The sequence below is a fragment of the Narcine bancroftii genome, chromosome 11, assembly GCF_036971445.1.
Source record: "Narcine bancroftii isolate sNarBan1 chromosome 11, sNarBan1.hap1, whole genome shotgun sequence".
Lineage (NCBI taxonomy): Eukaryota > Metazoa > Chordata > Chondrichthyes > Torpediniformes > Narcinidae > Narcine > Narcine bancroftii.
Genome location: NC_091479.1, coordinates 73,314,376 through 73,338,510, shown reverse-complemented (window position 1 = coordinate 73,338,510; position 24,135 = coordinate 73,314,376). Strand labels below are relative to the sequence as shown.

At 39.7% G+C, this 24,135-nt stretch overlaps 1 protein-coding gene across 5 annotated transcripts in view; it reads right to left on the bottom strand.

Annotated features, from left to right (window-relative positions):
* The window catches only part of aass (aminoadipate-semialdehyde synthase), a 92,370-nt gene that overhangs the window by 47,455 nt on the left and 20,780 nt on the right, over window positions 1-24,135 (bottom strand). For all 5 annotated transcript variants that reach the window (XM_069903396.1, XM_069903394.1, XM_069903395.1 and 2 more), the window contains exons 3-9: window positions 16,348-16,524; window positions 12,817-12,901; window positions 12,657-12,724; window positions 9,878-10,024; window positions 6,694-6,772; window positions 2,903-3,030; window positions 1,343-1,491 (exon numbers count right to left, since the gene is read on the bottom strand). In XM_069903396.1, the coding sequence (XP_069759497.1) occupies window positions 1,343-1,491; window positions 2,903-3,030; window positions 6,694-6,772; window positions 9,878-10,024; window positions 12,657-12,724; window positions 12,817-12,901; window positions 16,348-16,524 (833 nt within the window). The remainder of the gene's footprint in view (window positions 1-1,342; window positions 1,492-2,902; window positions 3,031-6,693; window positions 6,773-9,877; window positions 10,025-12,656; window positions 12,725-12,816; window positions 12,902-16,347; window positions 16,525-24,135) is intronic.

Below are 24,135 nucleotides of genomic sequence, written 5' to 3'. Positions count from 1 at the left end.
GGAGAGCTCGCCATATAACACGATCTTGGAAAGGCGATGGTCCTCCATTCTGGAGACGTGACCCATCCAGCGCAGCTGGATCTTCAGCAGCGTGGACTCGATGCTGTCGACCTCTGCCATCTCGAGTACTTCGACGTTAGGGATGAAAGCGCTCCAATGGATGTTGAGGATGGAGCGGAGACAACGCTGGTGGAAGCGTTCTAGGAGCCGTAGGTGATGCCAGTAGAGGACCCATGATTCGGAGCCGAACAGGAGTGTGGGTATGACAACGGCTCTGTATACGCTTATCTTTGTGAGGTTTTTCAGTTGGTTGTTTTTCCAGACTCTTTTGTGTAGTCTTCCAAAGGCGCTATTTGCATACACACAGCAAACACATAGGTACACACACATGCAAATAAAGGACTATTGGGACAGTAAGCTCTCAGCGGTAAGTGCCAGACTTAGGGGCAGTCTAATACAGTGAGTGTAGCTCAAAACCAACATTTTAAATGGAAATTCTGGGGATTGACTTGTGCACCAGTTGTCATATACAGTGACATATATAGTATATGGGCTAGTCACTTTACCCGAGTTAAGTATGCTAAGTCTCTACATTATGCATTTAAGAAGAAAAACGCAAAAGCTGCAGGTGCTGGAATCTTGGGTAAACAAAGAATTGTTCAAGGAATTCAGCAGGTCAGACAGTATGCATGGGCAGAAATGGCCAGTCATTGTTTCAGGTCGGAACCTTTTATCAAGACTCTTTATCAAGCATTTAAATATATCCATTCCCTAATCATTAAATGAAACTGAGCCAATCTTTTGTCTATGGGTTGCACAAGCATGGAGGATTTTATTTTTAAACACCAGCTCCCTGTAAATTTGCAGATCATTCCATGGACAAGATAGGAAGATTCTTAACATGCAGAAACTTTGAGTAATGGCTATCACCTAGTTTTCAAGATGAACAAATTCATTTTGAAAACTATGAACAGCCACACCTCTCCCCATAATCGAATGAACAACCCCAAAGTATCCTTGACAAGAAGAGTAGCTGACTATATAGCCTCCTGAGACCATAGTTCAACAGATAATGTAGCTAGAAATTTTTTAAAAACAGAAAATGCGGTCAACATTCAACAGGTTAGGCATCATCTGTGGAGAGAAAAATCAGGTTGATGGCCAGTTTCTTTCTTCATCAGTGGTCGTAGCCTTTCCTGTTTTAATTGATGTACCCCTAAAGATTCTATAAAGATTACAGAAATCTTGCTGCATGCGATTTTTATTTTAAATTGAAAACTACTCTAATATTCAATGAGTACATGTTAAATACATGCTTATTATTGGATTCCAATAAGCTTACCTGTGGGGTAAGTCTGGATAACCATCACTAGATGTGTCCAGAACCTTGGCAGATGCAAACAAATTCTGGGCATCCAATCGTGTAAGTAACCGAGGTGTATCTGGTTCCCAATAAATGCCATTCACCAAACAAGTGGTATATGGAGCGATCTGAAAAATAGAATGGCAATGATGACATCTTCCAGGATACAAAGCACCCTCTCCCCCTTTAGAAAGAACTTTAATGACCAAGAATGATTTGACATATGCTAGACTTTTAAAGGAGGATAGGCTTAAAGCCATTTTCACCAAGGCTTATAAGATATTGAGGAAATTAGACTTTTTATTAAAAATCAGTTTCAACTATATGGGCTAAAGGAGAGTGTGGCATGATCCAATGATACGAAGAGTGAACCAGGCTAAATATTAGAAGGCTGTTCTTTTCTAAAGATTAGTGGAGATATGGAATAGGCTGCTTCCACATAAAATAAACACTGATACTAGATATATCCTCAAGTTGACTTCGGTGCCTTTCTGGGTGGGATGGAGATCGCCTTGGAGAAGACAGATGTATCCTCTTACAATATGAGTGCCACAGTTGTCTCCTGAACTAGGTTTGAGCATTTGTTCCCCTTTCATAAGTCTCGATCTGAACTGGCCAGGCTGCCGCATCTAGGAGATCGAAGGTGCAGGAAGAATTTTAAATTTGTCTTTGCCCATCTTTTGAGTTGGTTCATATGATTTCACATCTCAAACATTTAAATTAGAAAATATCTGAGATCTGTGCTCGAGCAACATTGGAACAGATTTCTTTGTACTTCTGAGCTCGGCAACCTCACAGCATCCCAACTTTTTTTTTTAAATGCTCAGGATCTTGGATCTGGAATATTTTTTCCATCAGGGAGCTGTTTGACTCTGTTGATGTCAGTACACACAATATTACTGATGTAAAAACCTACTACGTGCAAAGAGGATTTGTGACCGCCCCACCACCCAACCCACCCACCTCTCCCCTTACTTCGTCAGATTGCTTTCAGCCTCTACAGTCATATCCTGATGAGATATTCTTTGTAAAGGGTGTGGAAATTCTAGGCTCGACCAGCCCATCAGTAACCTCCATAAGGAACAGAGACCAGAATATCAATTTTATTCCTGCCTCTCCTGTCTGAACTAAAGCAGGATTCTGGCACCAAAAATTATTTTTAAAAGCCAATTGTTTTTTCAATACTCAGCAGATCATGCGACATCAGGGAGTTCAAGATTGAGGTCAATGATCTTGCATCACAACTAAGAAAAGGATCAATTTTGGAGGCATGTCCAGTTGATAGCAGCCAATCATGGTTTAACAGTGGTTTACCACAGAGAGGGAACTGTGAGAAACCAGACATCTCATTGCTAAACAAAATGCTGTCAATAACATTTCTTCCCTGGACAAATTGATTCTTCTTTGACATACTCTAAAAATGAAACAGGCATCAGAAGAAAACAGCTTTCATTAAACATTAATTCTAGTCACAGGGTGTACTTTACATCAATAACTATGAAATACTTTATACAAGATAGAAGCATCATGGTTTCTTACATCAGTATTGAAACGTGAGGTGTATAACTTAGGGTGGTGTTGGTATTCCACAGGATCATATTTCCCATCGCTCTTTCTGACAAGATGGTGGTGACGGCTAAGAACAGTGCAGTAAATCTTATTTTGATCTGTACAATCAATGACAGGAAATTAGTTCCAAGTGAAAATGCGTGTCACATTGAGTATTGTAATTGCTGAAGAATATTACAATCTGATCATTCCTTTCCCATTTTGGATAGCATTCCTCATACTTTCCCCACAGCACTGAACAATGCAAAACCAGGTCAAGGAGAGGGAGTCAAATGATGTTGTATTCTCTGCATAGGATACATTCCAACCAGCAGAACTGTGAACACAGAAGTACCTACATCTGGTGGTGTCAATCATCATCATACCTGCTGAATGCTGTCTCTCTCCTTTCCAGTGGCCACTTAGATGAAGGGAAAATGATCACTTCAACAAGGCTTGATAAAACAACAGTTCTTCAGGATTATGTTTCGAGCAACCAAGGATATTGATACATGTCCATTAACATTTGAATAAAAAACCCCAGCTTGTACCAGTAAACTAGAAATTAATGGCTTTCTCTAGAGCAGCCATTCTCAACAGAAGCCATATGCCCCACCGCACCTCCAACCTTGGGGGGGCCACAGCACATTTAAGGGGGAGCCATAGAATGAATTCATGAAATGCTTTTTTTTTGTGTAGTTTTAGAAGAGAAGTATGGAAGAAACCAACTAAACTTGATTGCTTCACCGGAAAGGGGTCCCAAAAACTTTAAGCAGTCTTAAGTGGGCCACAGCCAAAAAAATGGTTGAGAATGAATGCTCTAGAGTCATAAATGAACAGCAACTTCCTTGTTCAATTGCAATTTTGAAGCCAATCACCTTTATTCAAAAATATATTCATTCTGTTACTTATCTGCTGTTTTATATTGGGAGAGTTAACTCATCCTTAAAGGTTCCTGGATCATAAGAGAGAACTCACAAAGGTGGTGATGAGAGAAGCAAAAGACAGACTATGGGGAGTTTTGATCCCCAAACAGTAGTTATACTGCTGTACAAAGTATTAATCAGAGGAGCCCATCGCTTGATTAAAGAACAAATTTGAATTGCTATTCAAACAGCACAAATGAAACTGGCAAAGAAATTTTGAGGGATGAGTTCATAGAAAGGGCATCTGAACACTTTCTCCAGCAATACAAAATAGAACAAACCAGGATCAGACAGTTTACACTTGTACCATAGGTGATCAGGTAGCATCAATTAGTAACGTCAATTACACAGGCCATTTGGTTCAAGAGAAACTCACAAACTGCAGATGTTAGGATGTCATTTTACAGCTGAACAAAATGTAGTGAAGACCATATTTGGAGGGTCGCGTGCAATTCTGGGTGCCCAACTGTATCTTTGGCTTGGCTTTGCGGACGAAAATTTATGGAGGGGTAATGTCCATGTCAGCTGCAGGCTCGTTTGTGGCTGACGTCCGATGCGGGACAGGCAGACACGGTTGCAGTGGTTGCAAGGGAAAATTGGAGGGTTGGGGTTGGGTGTTGGGTTTTTCCTCCTTTGTCTTTTGTCAGTGAGGTGGGCTCTGCGGTCTTCTTCAAAGGAGGTTGCTGCCCGCCGAACTGTGAGGCACCAAAATGCACGGTGTGAGGCGATATCAGCCCACTGGCGGTGGTCAATGGGGCAGGCACCAAGAGATTTCTTTAGGCAGTCCTTGTACCTCTTCTTTGGTGCACCTCTGTCACGGTGGCCAGTGGAGAGCTGATCTTGGGATCACGATCTTGGGAAGGCGATGGTCCTCCATTCTGGAGACGTGACCTACCCAGCGCAGTTGGATCTTCAGCAGCGTGGATTCGATGCTGTTGGCCTCTGCCATCTCGAGTACTTCGATGTTAGGGATGAAGTCGCTCCAATGAATGTTGAGGATGGAGCAGAGGCAACGCTGGTGGAAGCGTTCTAGGAGCCGTAGGTGATGCCAGTAGAGGACCCATGATTCGGAGCCGAACAGGAGTGTGGGTATGACAACGGCTCTGTATATGCTAATCTTTGTGAGGTTTTTCAGTTGGTTGTCTTTCCAGACTCTTTTGTGTAGTCTTCCAAAGGCTCTATTTGCCTTGGCGAGTCTGTTGTCTATCACGTTGTCGATCCTTGCATCCGATGAAATGGTGCAGCCGAGATAGGTAAACTGGTTGACCGTTTTGAGTTTTGTGTGCCCGATGGAGATGTGGGGGGGCTGGTAGCCACGGTGGGGAGCTGGCTGATGGAGGACAGTTTTCTTCAGGATGACTTCCAGGCCAAACATTTTGGCAGTTTCCGCAAAACAGGACGTCAAGCACTGAAGAGCTGGCTCTGAATGGGCAACTAAAGCGGCATCGTCTGCAAAGAGTAGTTCACGGACAAGTTGCTCTTGTGTCTTGGTGTGAGCTTGCAGGCGCCTCAGATTGAAGAGACTGCCATCCGTGCGGTACCGGATGTACCGCACATCCTACTGTATGAAGGATGACAATAAACTGGAAGGATCCTGAAGACTCATGAAAACATTACAGGGACTGTAGTTATAAGAGACTCGGGTAGACGAGGGCATTTTTCCCCAGAGGCTGAGGAAGTTGAGGGCTCATCTTTAAGGCTCCTGTACCTTTTCCCCAATGGTCACAGTAAAGAGTGGTGGGAGTCTTTAAGGATAGAGGCTGCTTTTTTAAGACACCACCTCACGTAGATGTCTTCGCTGGAGTGAAGTCCGGTGCCTGTGATGTCGCAGGCCAAGTTAACAACCCTGTGGAGTTTATTCTTGTCCTGAGAGTTGGCACCTCCACACAAGACAGTGATACAACCAGCCTGAATGCTCTCCATAGTACACCTGTAGAAGGTTTTGAGAGTTTTCAGTGATATACCGAATCTTCCCAAACACCTCACAAAGTATAGCCGCTGGTGAGCCTTCTTCGTGATTAAATCAAGGTGGGGACTCCAGGACAGATCCTCGGAGATGCTGACAACCAAGAATTTGAAGTTCTTGACCCTTTGATAAGGACTGGTTCATGTTCTCCTGACTTCCTCCTGAAGTCCACAATCATATCCTTGGCTTTGCTCATGTTGAGCGCAAGGCTGTTAGTGTGACACCATTCAACGAGCTGATCTATCTCCTGATAACCCGAGATCTGATAGATTTTGATCTTAATTTTGAAACTAGATTAAAAGCTACAAACATTTTCACCCAAAGGCAGATGGGCACAGACCTCATGCTGATAGCAGATGGGGCACAAAGAGCAGACAAAGCATAGGTTGGATTCAATTCCATTGAGGGTGAATAGTGGAGACAGGCAAGTTAATATCAACCCATCAGTCAAAGTACATGGAGAAACATGTGCTGAAGGAAAAGTTACTACATGACCAGAAAAAAAGTAAAATTTCTTCTCAACAGTTGGGAAGTTGTCACTAACTTTCGATATGCCTTCATGCAGCTTAACCATGACCTTGATGATTAGTTCTTCTGTATCTTTATCACTGCATAATCACTAATGCACCATGCATTTAAGTATATCCAGTGCTCGCTGGTGGACTGTTAACTTATTGTTAACTCAAAATTGTAAAGGAGCTGTTTTCATCCTGTACTCTAATATATACAAAACCACTTCCCATGGGGCTCTTTTTATAATATATATATATATATATAGACAGTGATGTGAGTTTTGACTACTTAATGGTGACCAAAGCCCAAAAGAGTATCTTCATCTCAATTTAACATAATGCCAAAGTACTGAAGTCATTTTTTTTTAATATAATTACCTCCAGAACAGAAAACATCTTGCAACTCATGTGGCTCCACAAATTCATAGGGAAGTTCAGTAAATATTTCTTGTGCTCCCTGCAAGGTTAACATCAGTTATTATTGCAAAGTGGGTTTCACGTCATTCCCTTTCCCCCAACCCCTAACAAATATATATGCTATTTACGTATATACTCATGTAAAAGTCGAATTTTCTAGACCATTTTTCATGTTAAATTTATGGGGTCAACTATTATATGTACGCTACTTTTGAGGGGCTGAAATAGAATCCAAAATATTGCATCAACAGCAGAATTTCAAATGACCTCTAAATGAAAAAAGAATGAAAATACCGTGAATTAAAGTAATAATAGAGTGAGAGGTTACTTATCCCCCAAGTAGATGCTGATCGTCAAGGTGGGTGGGTGGTGACATTGGTAATCGGTGGCGGATTTCTACGTTATGCAACAATTATGTCAGCGTAACGATTTGACTACTGTAGCATTTGCTTTCTCTCACTTCCACGTTGTAAAATTGTATCTCACCACCATTACACATCCACACCCGAAAAGCATTCCCCTCTCGCTACAAGGACGAACTTCACCCCCTCATCAACAGTAAAGATACTGATAAGGATGGCCCATAAGGGAGCAGAAGCGATTTTAAAGGCTTAGAAAATAAAACTACCGACATAAACAAAATGACGAACAAAAAAAGCCAGAACAACTCTATGCAAGCGCACTGTGTTTCCTAATGTTTTTTAGTTATGCCTTGAAACTGAATGGATTAGAGGAAGAAACATAATGATAAAAATAGGTAAGAATTCTTCAGCACTCGTGTCTACAAATAGTTCAGTCATTTCCTCATCATATCATTCATGTTTAGGTACATGCAACTGTGTGTAAAGAACTAGGGTCAACTTTTACATGAGATAATATGGGAAATTCCAGATTTTTTGGCCAAAAATAGTGATTCGACCTTTACCCAAGATCAATTTTTACATGATGATTTACAGTACAGAGTATTTTTTTGTTGTCCAGCAATTTCTTATGTTTACATTAAAACACCAGGGCAACAGTGGTGCAGCACCTGTTGTTGCTGCCTTTTGGTTCCATAATTCTGACATCAGATACCAATGGTATGGCATTTTTATAATCTCCCTGTGATCACTTGCGTTTCCACTGCCTACTCCAGTTTCTTCTCATATCCTAAAAGTATGCTGATTGGAAGGTTAATTGCTTCTGTAAATTACCCCAGGTACAGGTGGATGGAAGGACAATCTGAATGGAGTTGAGGGGCATGTGAGAGAGCAAATAAAAAGAATGGGATGGATTTCTTGCAGAGCAAAAGTCTCCTTCAGGAAATTTCAAAAAAAGCAGATATTTAATATTTAATGTTAATATAAGACAGCTCCAAGGTTTAAAAAAAATAAAGGAAATACAAACAAAAGGGTTTAAAAACTCTGGAGGATATTTCAAAACCACTGTTCAAGATGCATGCAATAACATTTATCAAAATCTCAAATAAAAGAACAACAATTTCTGTGCAGTGTCCTTATTAAAAATGGATTTCATCTATAATCTAAGCCTTCTTGTCCTTGAGGAAAAATAAACAGGGCTTAAGCTAATTGCAACACCACCACTCTCTTCTATTAATCTCCAACCTTTGCAAAATAAAGATGATTGCAGCTGTTACCAGTAATTCAACTCAAGTATTTTCTTGTAGAATGGCCTTTCAATTCTCATGGGCTGGGAATGACAATTCCAAAAGAGAAACAGGGAAGTGAAAGAAAATTTGTGTCTATTGACAAAAAAGCTTGCTGAACATTTGATATTTCTGGATAGAAATGAAACCCATTCATGGGCTAGTTTCTCCATTTCCAGCTGCTGTGAATCTGAACACAAGGAGTGAATGGAGAGTCAAACCAGATGGTTTTACAAAGCTCTGAATTAATGATTGATAGGCAAGATTTTTCAATATCAGTATCGTTATCTGACCAAAGCTAGATCTGCTGGTGATGACATGCAAGGTGCCTGCAACTTCAGTTGAACAGAATGGACATGCTATACAAACACTTATGCAATTTCAAAAAGGCATAGGATTAATAGAGGAGAAAGGCCACAGAAATAACAGTTCCCCTTCTTCCATGATGCAATGAGATGGAGCCATTGCATAATTAGGTCTGTTTATGACTGATCCAGGCATGATCTGTGATGGGAGGTACAAGAAATATACCATATTCTTCGCATTCCACCATGTCTCCAATTACTCAAAAACAATTTTAAAATATTGCTTCCTCAAAATCATCATCCATTTCAAGTAATTCCATTATCATTCAACTAAAATAATAGTTTTCTGAATGATTCCATTTGCAGCTACCTGGACCAGTCCAGGAATAAGTCCATTTGCAATTGACAATATATCACCCAGATTTTGAGAGGTGCAGTACATCACAGGTTTAACGCCTTACATTTTAAAAAAAAGATATACTCAGTTATCATGAAGAATCTCAGACCTGTACTTGTTAACTGTTTCTCTTTCCACATTTGCTGCCTGACCTGCTAAGTATTTCAGAAATCCAGTTTCTAGAGCTTTTTTCTAATTTTCATAAAGAAAGGAAACTTGAAAGCAAATTTGAAAGCCATTATCTATTTCCTTTTCAATGGCTTTTAAGTCAATTACTGGTACTTGAAGTTGGTGAACAGGTTAAAGACAGCAACTTGAGCATTTATACCATGCCTAAATATTTCTAGCTGAATCCTTTGTAAGATATAAAACATCTATTTAATGATTTACATGAAAGGAATCTCAACTGGTAATTTATGTAAAATGATTTCTGGAAAATTGCCATTTAGAGTCATAAAATAACGAGTCATGGAAACAGGCCCTTCATCCCATTGACACTACACTGTCTGTCACGCATCCATTCACACCAATGCTATGACGTTTTATAATTCTTCCTATATACCCAATTCCCTCACAATTCATCTGCATACTAGTGGGCAATTTACAGTATCAAGGCATGCATCTTTGGAAATTTGAAAACTGGAGGACCTGCAGGAAACCCATGCAGTCATAGGGAGAAGGTGCAAACTCCAAAAAAAGCAATGCCAGATTTAATCCCTGTGACTGGCTGCACCTACCTCATTTTATTAAGATATCAGAAGCAGCCCCCGACAACATGTCGAGAAAAGCACAACCTACCTTGGAGACATTACCAGTGCCTGTGAACACAAATGTAACAGGTCCTATGGATTTTGGCATTAATCCCAGTGCGATCTCGTAACCACAGTCCCGCACAGCTTGCACTGCCTGTGCACTGTTCCGGTAATTGTGGGCCAGGCCAATGTGCTGTAAAACAGAGAGCAACTCTGATAATGTTCGCTAAAAGAGCCCCTACAATGGTTTCTCCAGCTTGATTACTGACGACTCTTTGGCTTCATTCCAAGCTACCGCCAGTGAGTCATATGGCACAGAAATAAGTCCTCATGTCTCACTTTATCCATGACAACTGTGATACCTATTAACTCCAAACACATTTACCTGCTGTAGGCCCATATTCCACTCGCTTTTCAAATTCAAGTATGTGTCCAAACGCCTTTTTATACTGTGTTTCACAGCTGTGCTCAGACAAGACTAGAGGGCTCGTCTACTGAGGCGATCTGAGTGAAGCTGAGTAATTGGAAAGATATGACCACATTACTGGGGGTGAATTACTGACCACCTCACTCAGCGAGAATGGGAGATCAAATCTGCAGGGAGATAGCAGGCAGGTGCAGGAAACATCCATATGCAATAGTAGGTGATTTTAACTTTCCACATATGACTGGGACTCCCAATTTGTAAAAGGGCTGGATGGCTTAGAGTTTGTCAAATGAGTTCAGGAAGTTTTCTAAAACAATATATAGAGGTACCAACTAGAGAGAGTGCAATACTGGATCTACTATTAGGGAATGAGACAGGACAGGTAGATCCAGTGCTCATGAGCACAATTAGTTTCAAGATACCTGTAATTAGGAAGAAGGATGGGTCTGGTTCTCGGGTTGAGATTCTAAATTGGAGAAGGACCAATGGAATTTAGGCAGACAAGTGTGGTTGCATTTTGGAAGGACAAACCATGGTAGTACATACATTGTGAACTGTAGGACACTGAGGAGTGCAGTAGAACCAAAGGACCCAGGAATACAACATTCCCTGAAAGTGGTATCACAGGTAGAGAGTGTCCACAAAGAGAGCTCTTTGCACATTGGCCTTCATAAATCAAAATATAGAATAGACATTGCTGAGGCCAAATTTGGAATATTGTATGCAGCTTTGGTCACCTAAGATATCAATAAAATTGAAAGAGTCCAGAGAAGATTTGCTAGAACTTGAGGCAAACAGGTTAGGACTTTATTCCTAGAGCATGGAAGAATGAGGGGAAATTTGATAGAGGTATACAAAATTATGATGGCTAAATACAGAGTAAATGTAGGTAGGCTTTTTCCATTGAGGTTAGGTGAGATGCAACCAGAAGACATGGCTTAACTGTCAAAAGGGGAGAAGTTCAGAGGGAATTTCTTCACATAGAGAGTGATGGGAGTGTGCAATGAACTGCCAGCTGAAGTGGTGGATGACAGCTCAATTTTAATATGGAAGAAAAATGTGGATGGGAGGAGTATGAAGGGACATGGACTGGGTGCAAGTCAGTGGGACTAGGGAGAATACTAGTGAGGTACAGACTGGAAGCACCGAAGGGCCTGTTTTTCTGTGCTGTAATGTTCTATGGTTCCATCTGTCTCCAGCCTCTCTGGCAGTTCATTCCTGATATTCAGCACCTCTCTGGAAAACCTGCACCTCAGATCTCCTTTAAATTTCTACCTTACCTTAGCATTGAAAAGGCTTCAGCACAGACATAAAAATGATAAAGCCAAATGTATATTGGTATCATGTGCAAGCAGCAGAATTTTAGTTTAATTTGAGCATCATGTTCAGTACAGACATCATTGCCAGAGAGGTCTGTTCCTGTTCTGTACTGTTGTCGGAACATGAAATATTGCCAGCAGTATCAATTGGCAGGTCAAGGTGATGGCTCTGACACTGTGAGCCCTCCCCTTATGCATAACTATATGGATATACCCATAGCCCTTCCCTCCACAAAAACAACCCTACAATAATACTTCGCTGAGGCAGAAACTACCTAGAATTGATGAGAGACTAACTTCATGTGGTGGAAAGATGGGAGAGATGGGGCCAGTTGCCTTCCTGAGCCCAGCCCTTCTCCAGGTCACAGGAGAGCATCCTTCTTCTGGGTAGGGAGTCTGCTGAGGTGCCCATGTCATGAGCTCCTCAGTACTCCCAATTAAACCACTTTTCCAGTTGTGCTGTATGTTTAGACACCTGAGGTTTGGTTTGGCCTGCAGGCATATCTTTTTGTAAGCCAAGAGTCTAATAAAACGGTGGTGATATGCAGCACTTTGCAAACTGTTTTTCTTTTGTTCTCTGTGGCTTTGTTTATGCCAGGGCATGTTTCTGCAAGATGTCTGGAATTAGGTGCGATCTGACGATGGGAAACGATCACACCTAACGTGACCAGAGTACTCATCTCAATTGGCATCAACCCAATTTCACCTGGAAACAATTGTAATTACTTTCAATTATTTTCTGTCTCATTTAACTCTGCTCCAAAAAAATGTTAAATGTCTGATAAAACTGCTGATTCATTCCAGTGGCAGGGCCTCAGGAGTGGATGCCTGAAGACTAGCGGCTTGCCGCCTACTCTTCCCCTTGTGTGTGCAGGCTTGCTTAGCAGGGTGACTGTGGTAGGAACAGCTTGCTCAACCTCCTCGTGCAGAGGAGTTGAGGCCAGGAACACAAAGACCACAGGACACTGAACAAGACTGGTATAGTCGCGGACTTAACTATCTCATTACAATTTGCATCTCAGGAACAGTTGGATAATCAAACCAACAGACCCAGAAGCACAAGAATCAAACATTCTTACCATGAAGGGAGTGTGGTGGCCTAATGCAAGGAATCGCAGTCCCAAACCATGTAAAATGTTGATCATTCCTGTCAATGAAGGCAAGAAAACACATTTAAAAAATACTGCTTGGTTCGTGTCACTTTGGTTTAAGCCAAGATTGCAAAACAAAAAAAAGTACCTGCTACTCCAGCCCACTGGCCAAATGCCACAACCCTAGTTCCTTTGCTGTCAACCATCTTCTCATAATCAATTAGGCGAATTTCCTGGAAATTAAAGTGCAACAAAAAAGTTATTTTAAAAAATCTTTATGCTGTGTGGAATAATGATATCTGCAGGGTTGCATGTGTACTGTATTGCACTCAGGGGCCAAATAGATATTTGATAATGATAAATGTATACACCAAATGGGAAGATTTTCCTTTTTTTTTTAAAAAAAGGCCAATTTTGCAATCACTCAGGAAGTAAAGCAATCTTTTGACAATATTTAAACAGTACAGGAAATGTAGGCAATACGCAGCAGCTTGACCAGTGTTTGAGATATAAACTAACATTTTGCTCCTGTGAAATGCTCTGCCAGTACTTTCCTTTCTCATTTCAAATTCCTCAAATATATGGCTCCCCCACAATTTTGCCCGAGGAGAACATTCTCAAACGACACATTTCTGCTGAAAGATGCAAACACACAAACATCACAGAAAAAATAAGAAATATTTGTATCACTCTGCTGGCCTTGATAATTCAAAATATGGAACTTTGTTAAATGATTCATTTCAGAGTCTTTGCTTAGTTAATCAAATCACTTTTAAGATAGATCTGATCTTAGTAATAGGAACGAAAAGATACAATTTGAACTTTCCATAAAAATCGTTAATGCCTTCCAGATTTTACCATTTTTTAAAATTTGAAACAGATAGAAACAGGGTGAAATCTTCCATTTTGGACCCAAGACAGAAACATGTATGTTTCAATTTACAAATTTTTGCCATAATGCTGGCCCACTTTGTCCTTGCATTCTGATGATTTACTATCCCCAGACACACATACATCCCATTTTTAGAACAAATACATCTCCATACATGTACCCGTTGACAAACCAATCATTATCTGCGTAACCAGTCTGATCATCTTCCAGTCAACTTGCGCCAAGCGCCTCCCTGCTGGGCAATGAAGAGTTTACGCAGCCGCACCCATTATTTTGTAACCAATCACCAAAAATAAATCTCAAGACATTCAATGGAAGTAATTTGTTAACTAATATTTTATTTTCAGCACTTAATTATAGTTATATGCCTATTGATGAACAGTAATTATTTCAGAATGCTACAGGGCTTAAATATGCTTATTTAGGGTATATTGAGTACTAAGGACAAAGCCCTCGTGGTATACAGAGATTTTTGTTATCTGCAGAAAGTCCATGCCCTTATCTCTTGTGGATAACAAGTGATCTAACCATATAACCACTTACAGCACAGAACAGGCCAGTTCGGCCCTACTAGTCCATGCCGTAACAAATCCCCACCCTCCTAGTCCCACTGACCAGCACCCGGTCCATACCCCTCCAGTCCTCTCCTCTCCATGTAACTATCCAGTCTTTCCTTAAATGTAACCAATGATCCCGCCTCAACCACATCTGCTGGAAGCTCATTCCACATCCCTACCACCCTTTGTGTAAAGAAATTTCCCTTCATGTTCCCCTTATAATTCTCCCCCTTCAACCTTAAACCATGCCCTCTAGTTTGAATCTCCCCCACTCTTAATTGAAAAAGCCTATCCACATTTACTCTGTCCCTTTTAAAATCTTAAACACCTCTATCAAGTCCCCCCTCAATCTTCTACGCTCCAGAGAAAAAAGCCCCAGTCTGCACAACCTTTCCCTGTAACTCAAACCTTGAAATCCTGTCAAGATGTATGAATCAATTTTATGCTGTAACAAATAGTGCTCAGTCTCCATCCACAGAAATACTTGCAATACATTTCGCCCAGCCATTTCAATTAATGATATTTTGACAATGTGTCTTTAAGCAAGGAATACATTCATTGCATAAATCAACATATGGCTAAACTGATGAGTACAGGTGACATTGTCTCCTTTGAATCAAGTGTCTGCATGTGACACCCTTCCATCCTGTTTCTGGGTTTATATATTGAAATGTAGCTCAGACCAAACAAGTAGACTCAAACTCCATGATGAATTTAGTGTCAGAGAAAGTAGAATGGGAAGTTCTGATTCATTTCAGTACCTAATGGGGGTTGGATGATCTTGATAGCCTCTATTAGACAGTCAAACTGAAAGGTGATGATCAAGAAATCAAAAAAGTTTCACTTTATTGGTGCATTATGGGGCAATTATAGATTTCCAAAAGCTGTGGAGGTGATATTTTATATGAATAATTTAGATGGAGATTCAGGAAGAGTTTGACAATGAAGAGTCTTGTTCAAATTCAATAACCTAAATCCCCAGTATGAAAATCAGATTTTTGGAAGGCCACAGAAAAACATACATAAAATCTGGGAGTTGGAAGTAAATCCAATTTCCAATATCACGTTTTAAGAATGTGCAGGAATCGGAGATGATGTAAGGCTGTTGCATGCTGAAGGGCCTGTTTGAACCCACCAGAGACAGTCCCTCTGCTCACTGTTAATAGCATTACAAAATTAATGATTTGGAAGAAGGGACTCGAGTGTAGTGTAAGTTGCTGATGACACTAAATTAAGTGGAAAAGTCAACTGAGCGGACAAAGCAGAGTCTACAGAGGGACACAAATAGGTTCTGGGTGGACAAGAGTCTAGCAGATGGAATACAATGTTAGTATATGCAAGGTCATCAATTTTGAAAGGGAAAATAGAAGATCAGATTATTATTTAAATGATGAAAATAGCAACATGCTGCTGTGCAGAGGGGTTTGGGAATGCAAAAGGTTAGTTTGCAGTTTCAACAGGTAAACAAAGGCAAATGGAATATTGGCCACCACTGCCAGAGAAATTGAATTTAAGAACAGGGAAGTTCTGCTGCGACTGTAATGGGTCGCGCTACATTTTATAAATGCTACTTTTGTCAAATGTTCTGCTGTTTTAGCTACAATATTATGCTGATTAGTATTTGTAAATACATTTAGGCTGTGCAAATTTAAAGGTGTACTTTTAATTTTGCAAGGGGTTTATCTCTCGGCTATTGCCATTACATTCAGTGATATATGGGAATTACGATTTATGATTAACATTAGTACAAAAAACATCAAGGATTCTGCATGGTCTGGTACAGGAGGAGGTCCATGGAGGTGGGGGTGGTGGGTAGGTGACACCAACCCTAGTGATGCCACTGTGTAGAAATATATAAAATCGTGAAAATGGTAGACAACATAGAGGCAGTAAATTTACTTCCATTAGTAAGTGATACTACAACAAAGGGACATTGCCTCAGGATTGGAAGTAGATTTAGGATGGAGATGAGGAGGAACTACTTTTCTAAAGAGGAGTGAATCTGCAGTGGAACTTCTTAGAAGCTGCCTCATTAAATGTATTTAAAACACAGTTAGATAGATTTCTGTATTGTTAGAGAATTATGAGAAATGACCAAGTAGGTGAATCCATGGTCAATCTAATTAATTGGCGGAGTAGGCAAGATGGCTGGTTTCTGCTATTTCTTATTTACCACACAGTTATATTCCAGCTCAGAAAAAAATGACACAAACAAAAGTTTCTACTGTACCTTTTCAATGATAGCATCAAGAAGGGGCATGTTGGCCTGTTGAGCTTTTATAGTGTGTGAAAAGAAGGCATAGGTTTTCCTTGGTATTAGCTTCTCCACTGAAGGACTCTTCACTCCAATAATTAGTGTAGCCTCAGAGATGTCTTCCTGGATAATAGCCCCTGCTTGCAAATAATGCTGGAAAACATCCAAAATAAGTTGGTATATTGACTTTGAACACTCGCCTAACAGGACATGTTTTGCATATTTCTGTGTACCTTGTGATTCTGAACTGTTTTCATTTCTTTATCTCATTTGCTCTTATTCAGGTACAAAAACCTTTTCCACTTTGAGGTAAATCTAACAGGCCAGGACCAAAAGATCTGATCGTGCTTGATAGATATTACAACCGTTATAGTTGTATCATAAACACTAACCTGCTCCTGCTTTGGTAACAATGAGGTGCCGCCCAAGTTTGACAAAGAGGAGTTCTGGGTATCATGCAGTCTCGAGCAATCTGAGGGAACTCACTTCGCCATCAGAACTGATTCGTTCTGTTGCAGATTGCTCAACATTTACTCTTTTCTTTCCCCCTGTCCACTGACAGACTAAGCTACTTAGTATTTCCAGTGCATTTCACAAACTTTATGTTCCTTTACTTTCTCACTCTTTACCTTCATTAATCCATCAAGCACATGGCTTCATTAACAGGACACCACCATGGCAATTCTTTCACCTTTGCCACCTTTCTGCCACTTGAAATTCACTTGTTTTTTTTCTCTTGTACCAAATTCTGATGAAAGATTGTGGACGAGAAATGTCTTCTCTTTTCACAGACACTGCTAGGCAGTTCAGTTTTTAGTATTCCCCTTTTTCTCTCCCTCTCTGTGTGGGTCTTAGCAGTTGAGAGAATGGTCAAGGTCTATAAAATATTGGTTTTGTATCTTAGAATAAGAAATTGAGCTTTATATCCCATGATACTAGAGGAAGATTCCTTGAATTGGTCTACCTCTTGATTTGGGATACATTTCAGTGTCTGTGTCTTCAAGCAGCCTCTTCAAGCATCAATGAGTGCACTCTACATGTGCACTTGCAATAGATGTATAGTACCACGTTGCTACTGGTTACATGGGATCAGACTTTTTAAGTCTCATCCCTGACAGTGGTCAAGTTCAGATTTATTGTCAGAGAACACACATGACATCCCTGAGATTCTTTTTCCTGAGGGCGAGGCAGAATTACCACTTATTGATAGTGCAAAGATCTGTACTCAAGAAGATATGTTTACATGTAAATAAATAAAGAAATGTAAATAAACTGACTGTGCAACACAGAAAGAAAAGAACATCAATCCAGTGAAAAAGTAAGTGTCCTTAAATGAGTCTCTGATTGAGTTTGTTGCTAAGGAGCCATTGGACAATGGTGAAGGGGTAGCAGTTGTTTTTGAACCTGGTGGCATGAATCCTGTCGCACTTATACTTCCTTCCTGATGGTAGCAGCATGAACAGAGCTGTGCTGTTTGGTGTGGAATCTTGATTGCTGCTGCTCTCTGATGGCAGCATTCCCTGTAGATTTTCTCAATGGTGGGGAGGGTTTTTGCCTGTTATGTCCTGGGCTGTGTCCATTACCTTCTGGAGGGCTTTACACTGAGGGGTATTGGCATTCCCATACCAGACTGTGATGCAGCCGGTCACCACACATCTGTGGAAATTTGCCAGTGTTTCCGACATCGTACCAAATCTCCACAAAATCCTGAGGAAGTAGAGGCACTGGTGTGCTTTCTTCTCGATACCATTAGTCTGTTGAGTCCAGGAAAGATCCTCCAGATAGTGACTCCCAAGAAATTTGCTCAGCTTTTCCACCTCTGATTCCCCCACACCTCTGGTTTTCCCTTTCTGAAATCAATAATCAGCTCTTTGGTTTTGGTGATATTGAGTGTGAGTTGTTATTGTTGCACTATTCAATCAATTTTCAATCTACCTCCTGTCTCCAGAACCCTTTTGAGACAGCCCACTAAAGTAGCATTGTCAGCGAATTGGTAAATTGTGTTGTCGTCGTACCAAGAGCCTGTGGACCTGTTGCTACAGTTAGCAAATTGGAACAGAAAGGAGCTCGTATGCTTCAATACCAACGATTCAAAGCACTTCATCACTGTGAATGTGAGTGCCACTGGTTGATAGTCAGTTAGGCAGGTTAAAAAAACATTCAGATTCAAGGCCACATTTTTGCCATTTACTCACATTGTTAAAAACATTATTATTGCAACTTGTCATATAACTACTATTTAAAATCCATTCCCTGTAGTCTTCATTTATTCAAAATTGGGCAAAGTACCATCAATAGGTGTTTTTATGCCAGGCCGTCACTTTTTAAAAAAATTATTTATTTTTCACACTATGAACCATATTAACCAAAATTCACACAAACATTTCCCTCTTGAATATACACAGTGTCATTTTCTCCCCTTTTTTCCCCCTCCCTTCCCTCCCTCCATCCCACCCACCTCCCTACCCAATAAACGTTCAACATATACAATACAATAAACCCATTAAATACAGCCTTAGCTGTAGCAAAAAAATGTACAATGTCAACTTGGAAATCAGAAGAGAGCCTGAGAATACAGCAATGGTACATAGAAATGAATAAATGTATTCCATTGGAAAAAATAACATATAATTTAAGAAATAACATCATAGTATTCAAACAAATTTTGGAACCGTACATGGAACACAACAGAGAAGTCCTACCATGGACCTCCACCACCTAAAATGACAGAATGAGAAGAAGACAAAATTAACTGACACAGTGTGCAAAAGTATATGACACAATTTTCTTGTTTATTTTCATTGTGCGATGACATTGTTTAATGGATCGAATATGTTGAACATTGAGTGGGTGGGGAGGGGTGTGGGAAGGAGGGAGGGAAGGGGAAAAAATGACACTGTATATTCAAGAGGGAAATGTTTGTGTATTTTGGTCAATATGGTTCATAGTGTGAAAAATTTTTTAAAAATTTAAAATAATAATTTTGGTAGTTGATCATTTGTTTTTTTTCCTTTCTATGTGAATCTTCTTCCAAATGTTGAGCAGATTGTGCAGTACTGGTGAACTTCTATGTTGCACCAGCTTTTCATCCCACTTATAAAGTATATGTTCTGGTACCTTCTCCCCTATTTTATCTAGCTCTAACCTGGTCCAATCTGGTTTTTCCCTTGTTTGATAAAAATCTGATAGATATCTTAATTGTGCTGCTCTATAATAATTCTGAAAGTTTGGTAGCTGTAAGCCCCCTTGTTTGTACTATTCTGTTAATTTATCTAGCGCTACCCTTGGTTTCCCCCCCTTTCCATATGAATTTCCTTATTATTTTCTTTAGCTCATTGAAGAATTTCTCTGTTAAGGGATTTGATAATGATTGAAATAGGTATTGTATCCTTGGGAAGATATTCATTTTAATGCAATTTACCCTTCCTATCAGTGTTAGTAGTAAATCTTTCCAATGTTCTAAGTCATCTAATTTCTTCATTAATGGCTGATAATTTAATTTGTGTAGATGGCCTAGATTATTAGCTAGTCTAATACCTCAGTATTGGATTGCTTGTGTTTGCCATTTAAATGGTGATTCTTTCTTAAACTTTGTAAAATCCACAATATTCAATGGCATCACTTCACTTTTATTTGCGTTGATCTTGTACCCGATACCTCTCCATATTCCTTCAATTTCTTATGTAATTATTTTATTGATAATTCTGGTTCTGCTATGATGTCATCTGCAAATAGACTGATTTTATATTCCTTCTCATTTATTTTTATCCCTTTTATTTTATTTTCTGTTCTTATCAGTTCTGCCAAGGGTTCTACTGCTAAAGTGAACAGTGAGGGAGATAGTGGACATCCCTGCCTAGTTGACCTGCTTAATTTAAATTGGTTCGATATATATCCATGTACTGTCACCTCGGCAATGGTCCGTTATATAATGCTTTAATCCAATTAATATATTTCTCTGGTAGGTTGAACCTCTGTAGTACTTTGAATAAGTAATTCCATTCTACCCTGTCAAAGGCTTTCTCTGCATCTAAAGCAACTGCTACTGTTGGTATCTTATTTCCTTGTACTGCAAGGATCAAGTTAATGAACACAGATATCGTCTGTTGTTCGTCTTTTCTTAATAAATCCAGTTTGATCTAGTTTTACTATTTTTGGTGCACAGTCGGCCAATCTGTTTGCTATCCTCCAGATATTGGTCTATACGATGCTGGTGTTAGTGGATCTTTCCCCATCTTTGGTATTACTGTAATTATTGCTGTTTTACATGAATCTGGCATGTTTTGGGTTTCTTCTATCTGGTTCATTACTTCCAGGAGAGGAGGAATTAATAACTCTTTAAATGTTTTATAGAATTCTATTGGGAGTCTGTCCTCTCCCGGCGCTTTATTGTTCAGTAACTTTTTAAATAGATCTTGTATTTCCTCTATTTCAAATGGTTTCATCAATTTGTTTTGCTCCTCTTCTTGGAATTTTGGTAGTTCAATTTTAGCTAGAAACTCATCTATTTTGTCTTCTTTCCCTTCGTTCTCAGTTTGGTATAATTGCTCGTAGAATTCCTTAAAGTTTTCATTGATCTCTGTTGGACTATATGCAATTTGTTTGTCCTTTTTCTTTGATGCCAATACCATTCTTTTAGTTTGTTCTGTTTTAAGCTGCCAAGCTAGTATTTTGTGCATTTTTTCTCCGAGCTCACAATACTTCTCCTTTGTCTTCATTATGTTCTTCTCCACCTTGTACGTTTGTAGTGTTACATATTTTATTTTTTTGTCCGCCACTTCTCTTTTTGTTGCATCTTCCCTTGTTGCTAATTCTTTTTCTGTACTTGCTATTTCCCTTTCCAGCTGTTCTATTTCCCGACTGTAGTCCTTCTTCAAGTTAGTTACACAACTTATTATCTGCCCTCTGATAAAAGCTTTCATTGCATCCCATTATATAAATTTATCTTTCATTGATTCCGAATTTATTTCAAAGTACATTTTAATTTGGCGCTCAATGAATTCTCTAAAATCCTGTCTTTTAAGTAGCATGGAGTTTAATCTCCATCTATACGTTCTCAGTGGGATGTCCTCCAGCTCTATTGCTAATAACAGGGGTGAGTGATCTGATAACAATCTAGCTTTATATTCCGTTTTCCTAACTCTCCCTTGGATATGGGCTGACAACAGGAACAGGTCAATCCTTGAGTATGTTTTATGTCTACTCGAATAAAATGAGTATTCCTTCTCCTTTGGGTGTTGTCTTTCCTGCATTTCCTGCATTGATTTAACCATAAATTTGGCTACTTTGTTCGTTCTGCTAGTCTTTTGTTCAGTTTTATCCACCTTTGGGTCCAAATTAAAGTTAAAGTCTCTTCCTATCAATATATTCCCCTGCGTATCTGCAATCTTCAAAAAGATATCTTGCATAAACTTTTGATCCTCTTCATTAGATGCATATATATTGACCAAATTCCAGAGTTCTGAATATATCTGACACTTTCCTGCTGGATCTATTATTTCCTCCTCTATTTTGATTGGTACATTTTTATTGATTAATATAGCTACACCTCTGGCTTTTGAGTTATATGATGCTGCCGTTACGTGCCCTACCCAGTCTCTCCTTAATTTCTTGTGTTCCACTTCCGTTAGATGTGTTTCCTGCACGAATGCTATATCAATTTTTTCTTTTTTCAGTAAATTTAATAGCCTCTTCCTTTTGATTTGGTTATGTATTCCGTTAATATTTATAGTTATATAGTTTAATATGGCCATTTCATACTTTGTTTACATCTCATTTCCGCTTCCTCACCACCACTTTCCCCTTTCCCCCATATCCATTTGTTTTCTTTTTTTGAACCCAATGTATGACAACATTTCTAAAACATAAAATATTTCCATGATTCCCACATCTAAAATTCCCTTAACCCCAAATGTGTCCCCCCCCCCTCCCCTCTGAGTGCCCCCGTCCCTTGCCGGGCAACCATAACTCCCCTCTCTATTTGGATTGCGAACCCGCTCGCAAGCATCAACTGATTTCGCAGTGACTGTTATTCTCTCCCACCCAACCTCCTCCAGAAAAGACTTTTATCTTCACATATAACAAAGCTCACCCTCTTTTTCCCCACCTTTACTTCCTTTCTTCCCTTTTCTTTCCCTCCTTTAGTTCTTACTTATACATTATTTATTCTTCTTTATATGTAGTTTGTCATCATTCTTTATTCTTGTTACATCTCTTCATCTCTTTCTCTGCAGGCATTCTCCAAATTCTCGTGCTTTCTCTGGATCTGAGAATAGTCTGTTTTGCTGCCCCGAGATAACTATTTTAAGCACCACTGGATATCTTAATATAAGTTTATAGCCTTTCTTCCATAAGATCGATTTTGCTGCGTTAAACTCCTTCTTCTTCCTCTTCGGGAGCTCACAACTTATGTCTGGGTAGAAAAATTTTTTTTGACCTTTGTACTCCAGTGGGTTTTTTTTGTCTTCTCTCATTTTATTCATTTCCTTCTCCAATATATTTTCTCTTGTTGTGTATCTCAGAAATTTTACTAAAACGGATCTTGGTTTTTGTTGTGACTGTGGTTTGGGGCTAATGTTCTGTGTGCCCTTTCTATTTCCATTCCTTCCTGCATTTCTGGCATTCCCAGGACTTTTGGGATCCATTCTTTTATAAATTCTTTCATATCTTTGCCTTCTTCATCTTCCTTTAGGTCCACTATCTTTATATTGTTTCACCTTCTATAGCTTTCCATTATATCCATCTTCTGAGCTAAAAACTCCTGTGTTTCTTTAACTTTTTTATCACTTTCTTCCAATTTTCTTTTTAAGTCGTTCACTTCCATTTCTACAGCCATTACACGCTCTTCCACATTTTCTAATCCTTTCCCTATATCTGTTATGACCAGCTCTATTCTACTCACTTTTTCTTCTGTACTTTTTATTTTTATTTCACTAAATTATAGTCTCAGCCATTCTCTTAATGCTTCCAAATGTTCTTGAAAAAATTTTTTTTAATCTATGTACTGTCGATTCATTTTACCTTCTATTCCTCTGAGCAGAGCTGGTGTTCTACTTCTTCTTCTTCTGTGTCTGCTCTTGGGTTTGTATCTTTTATTTCTCTTCCTTGTATCTGTGTCTCTTCTGACTTTCTTGTTGAGCTATTTGTCTCAGTTTGTTGGGTATTTTTTTCCATGGTGTCTTGATGTTGGTCTTCTTCTGAGTTGGTTATCTCTTGTGTCTCTAGTTTCCTTTTTTCATTCTCACCCCTCCCATTCCCGTTGCTTTCTTTATCTTCCAGCTGGGAGCCCTGCTGTCGGGTCTCTCTCAGCTGTTCATGCTGTGGAGTTTCACTCCATAGCTGGTCCCCCCTCCCATCGGTGTTGTCTTTGTCACGTGCGGTTGCGCACCTCCGTTTGTCTCTGTGAGCCATCTTTGCAGTCCTGCGGTCGGTGGGTCTCAACCCTGCGGGGTCTCCACTAACCTTGGGGAGTGGGCTCCTCTTTCCACGGCGGATCCCTACTTTTTCATGCAGTTAAGGCCTTCACCTTTCTCTTCCAGCATTTTTCTTTCTTCTTTTCTTCCCATTGTTTTTGACTTTTCTTTCTTAGGTGCCATTTTCTCCACACCTTTATTTTTTATTTGTTGTGATTTGTGTGTCTGGTGCTTTGTTTTTTCTTCACTTTTTTTCCTCTTTTCTGGAGAGGGTTGGTAATCTCTTACCGGCCACTACTCCATCATATGACTCCTCTCCTGCCAGGCCTTCACTTTGAAGCTGACTTCAAAC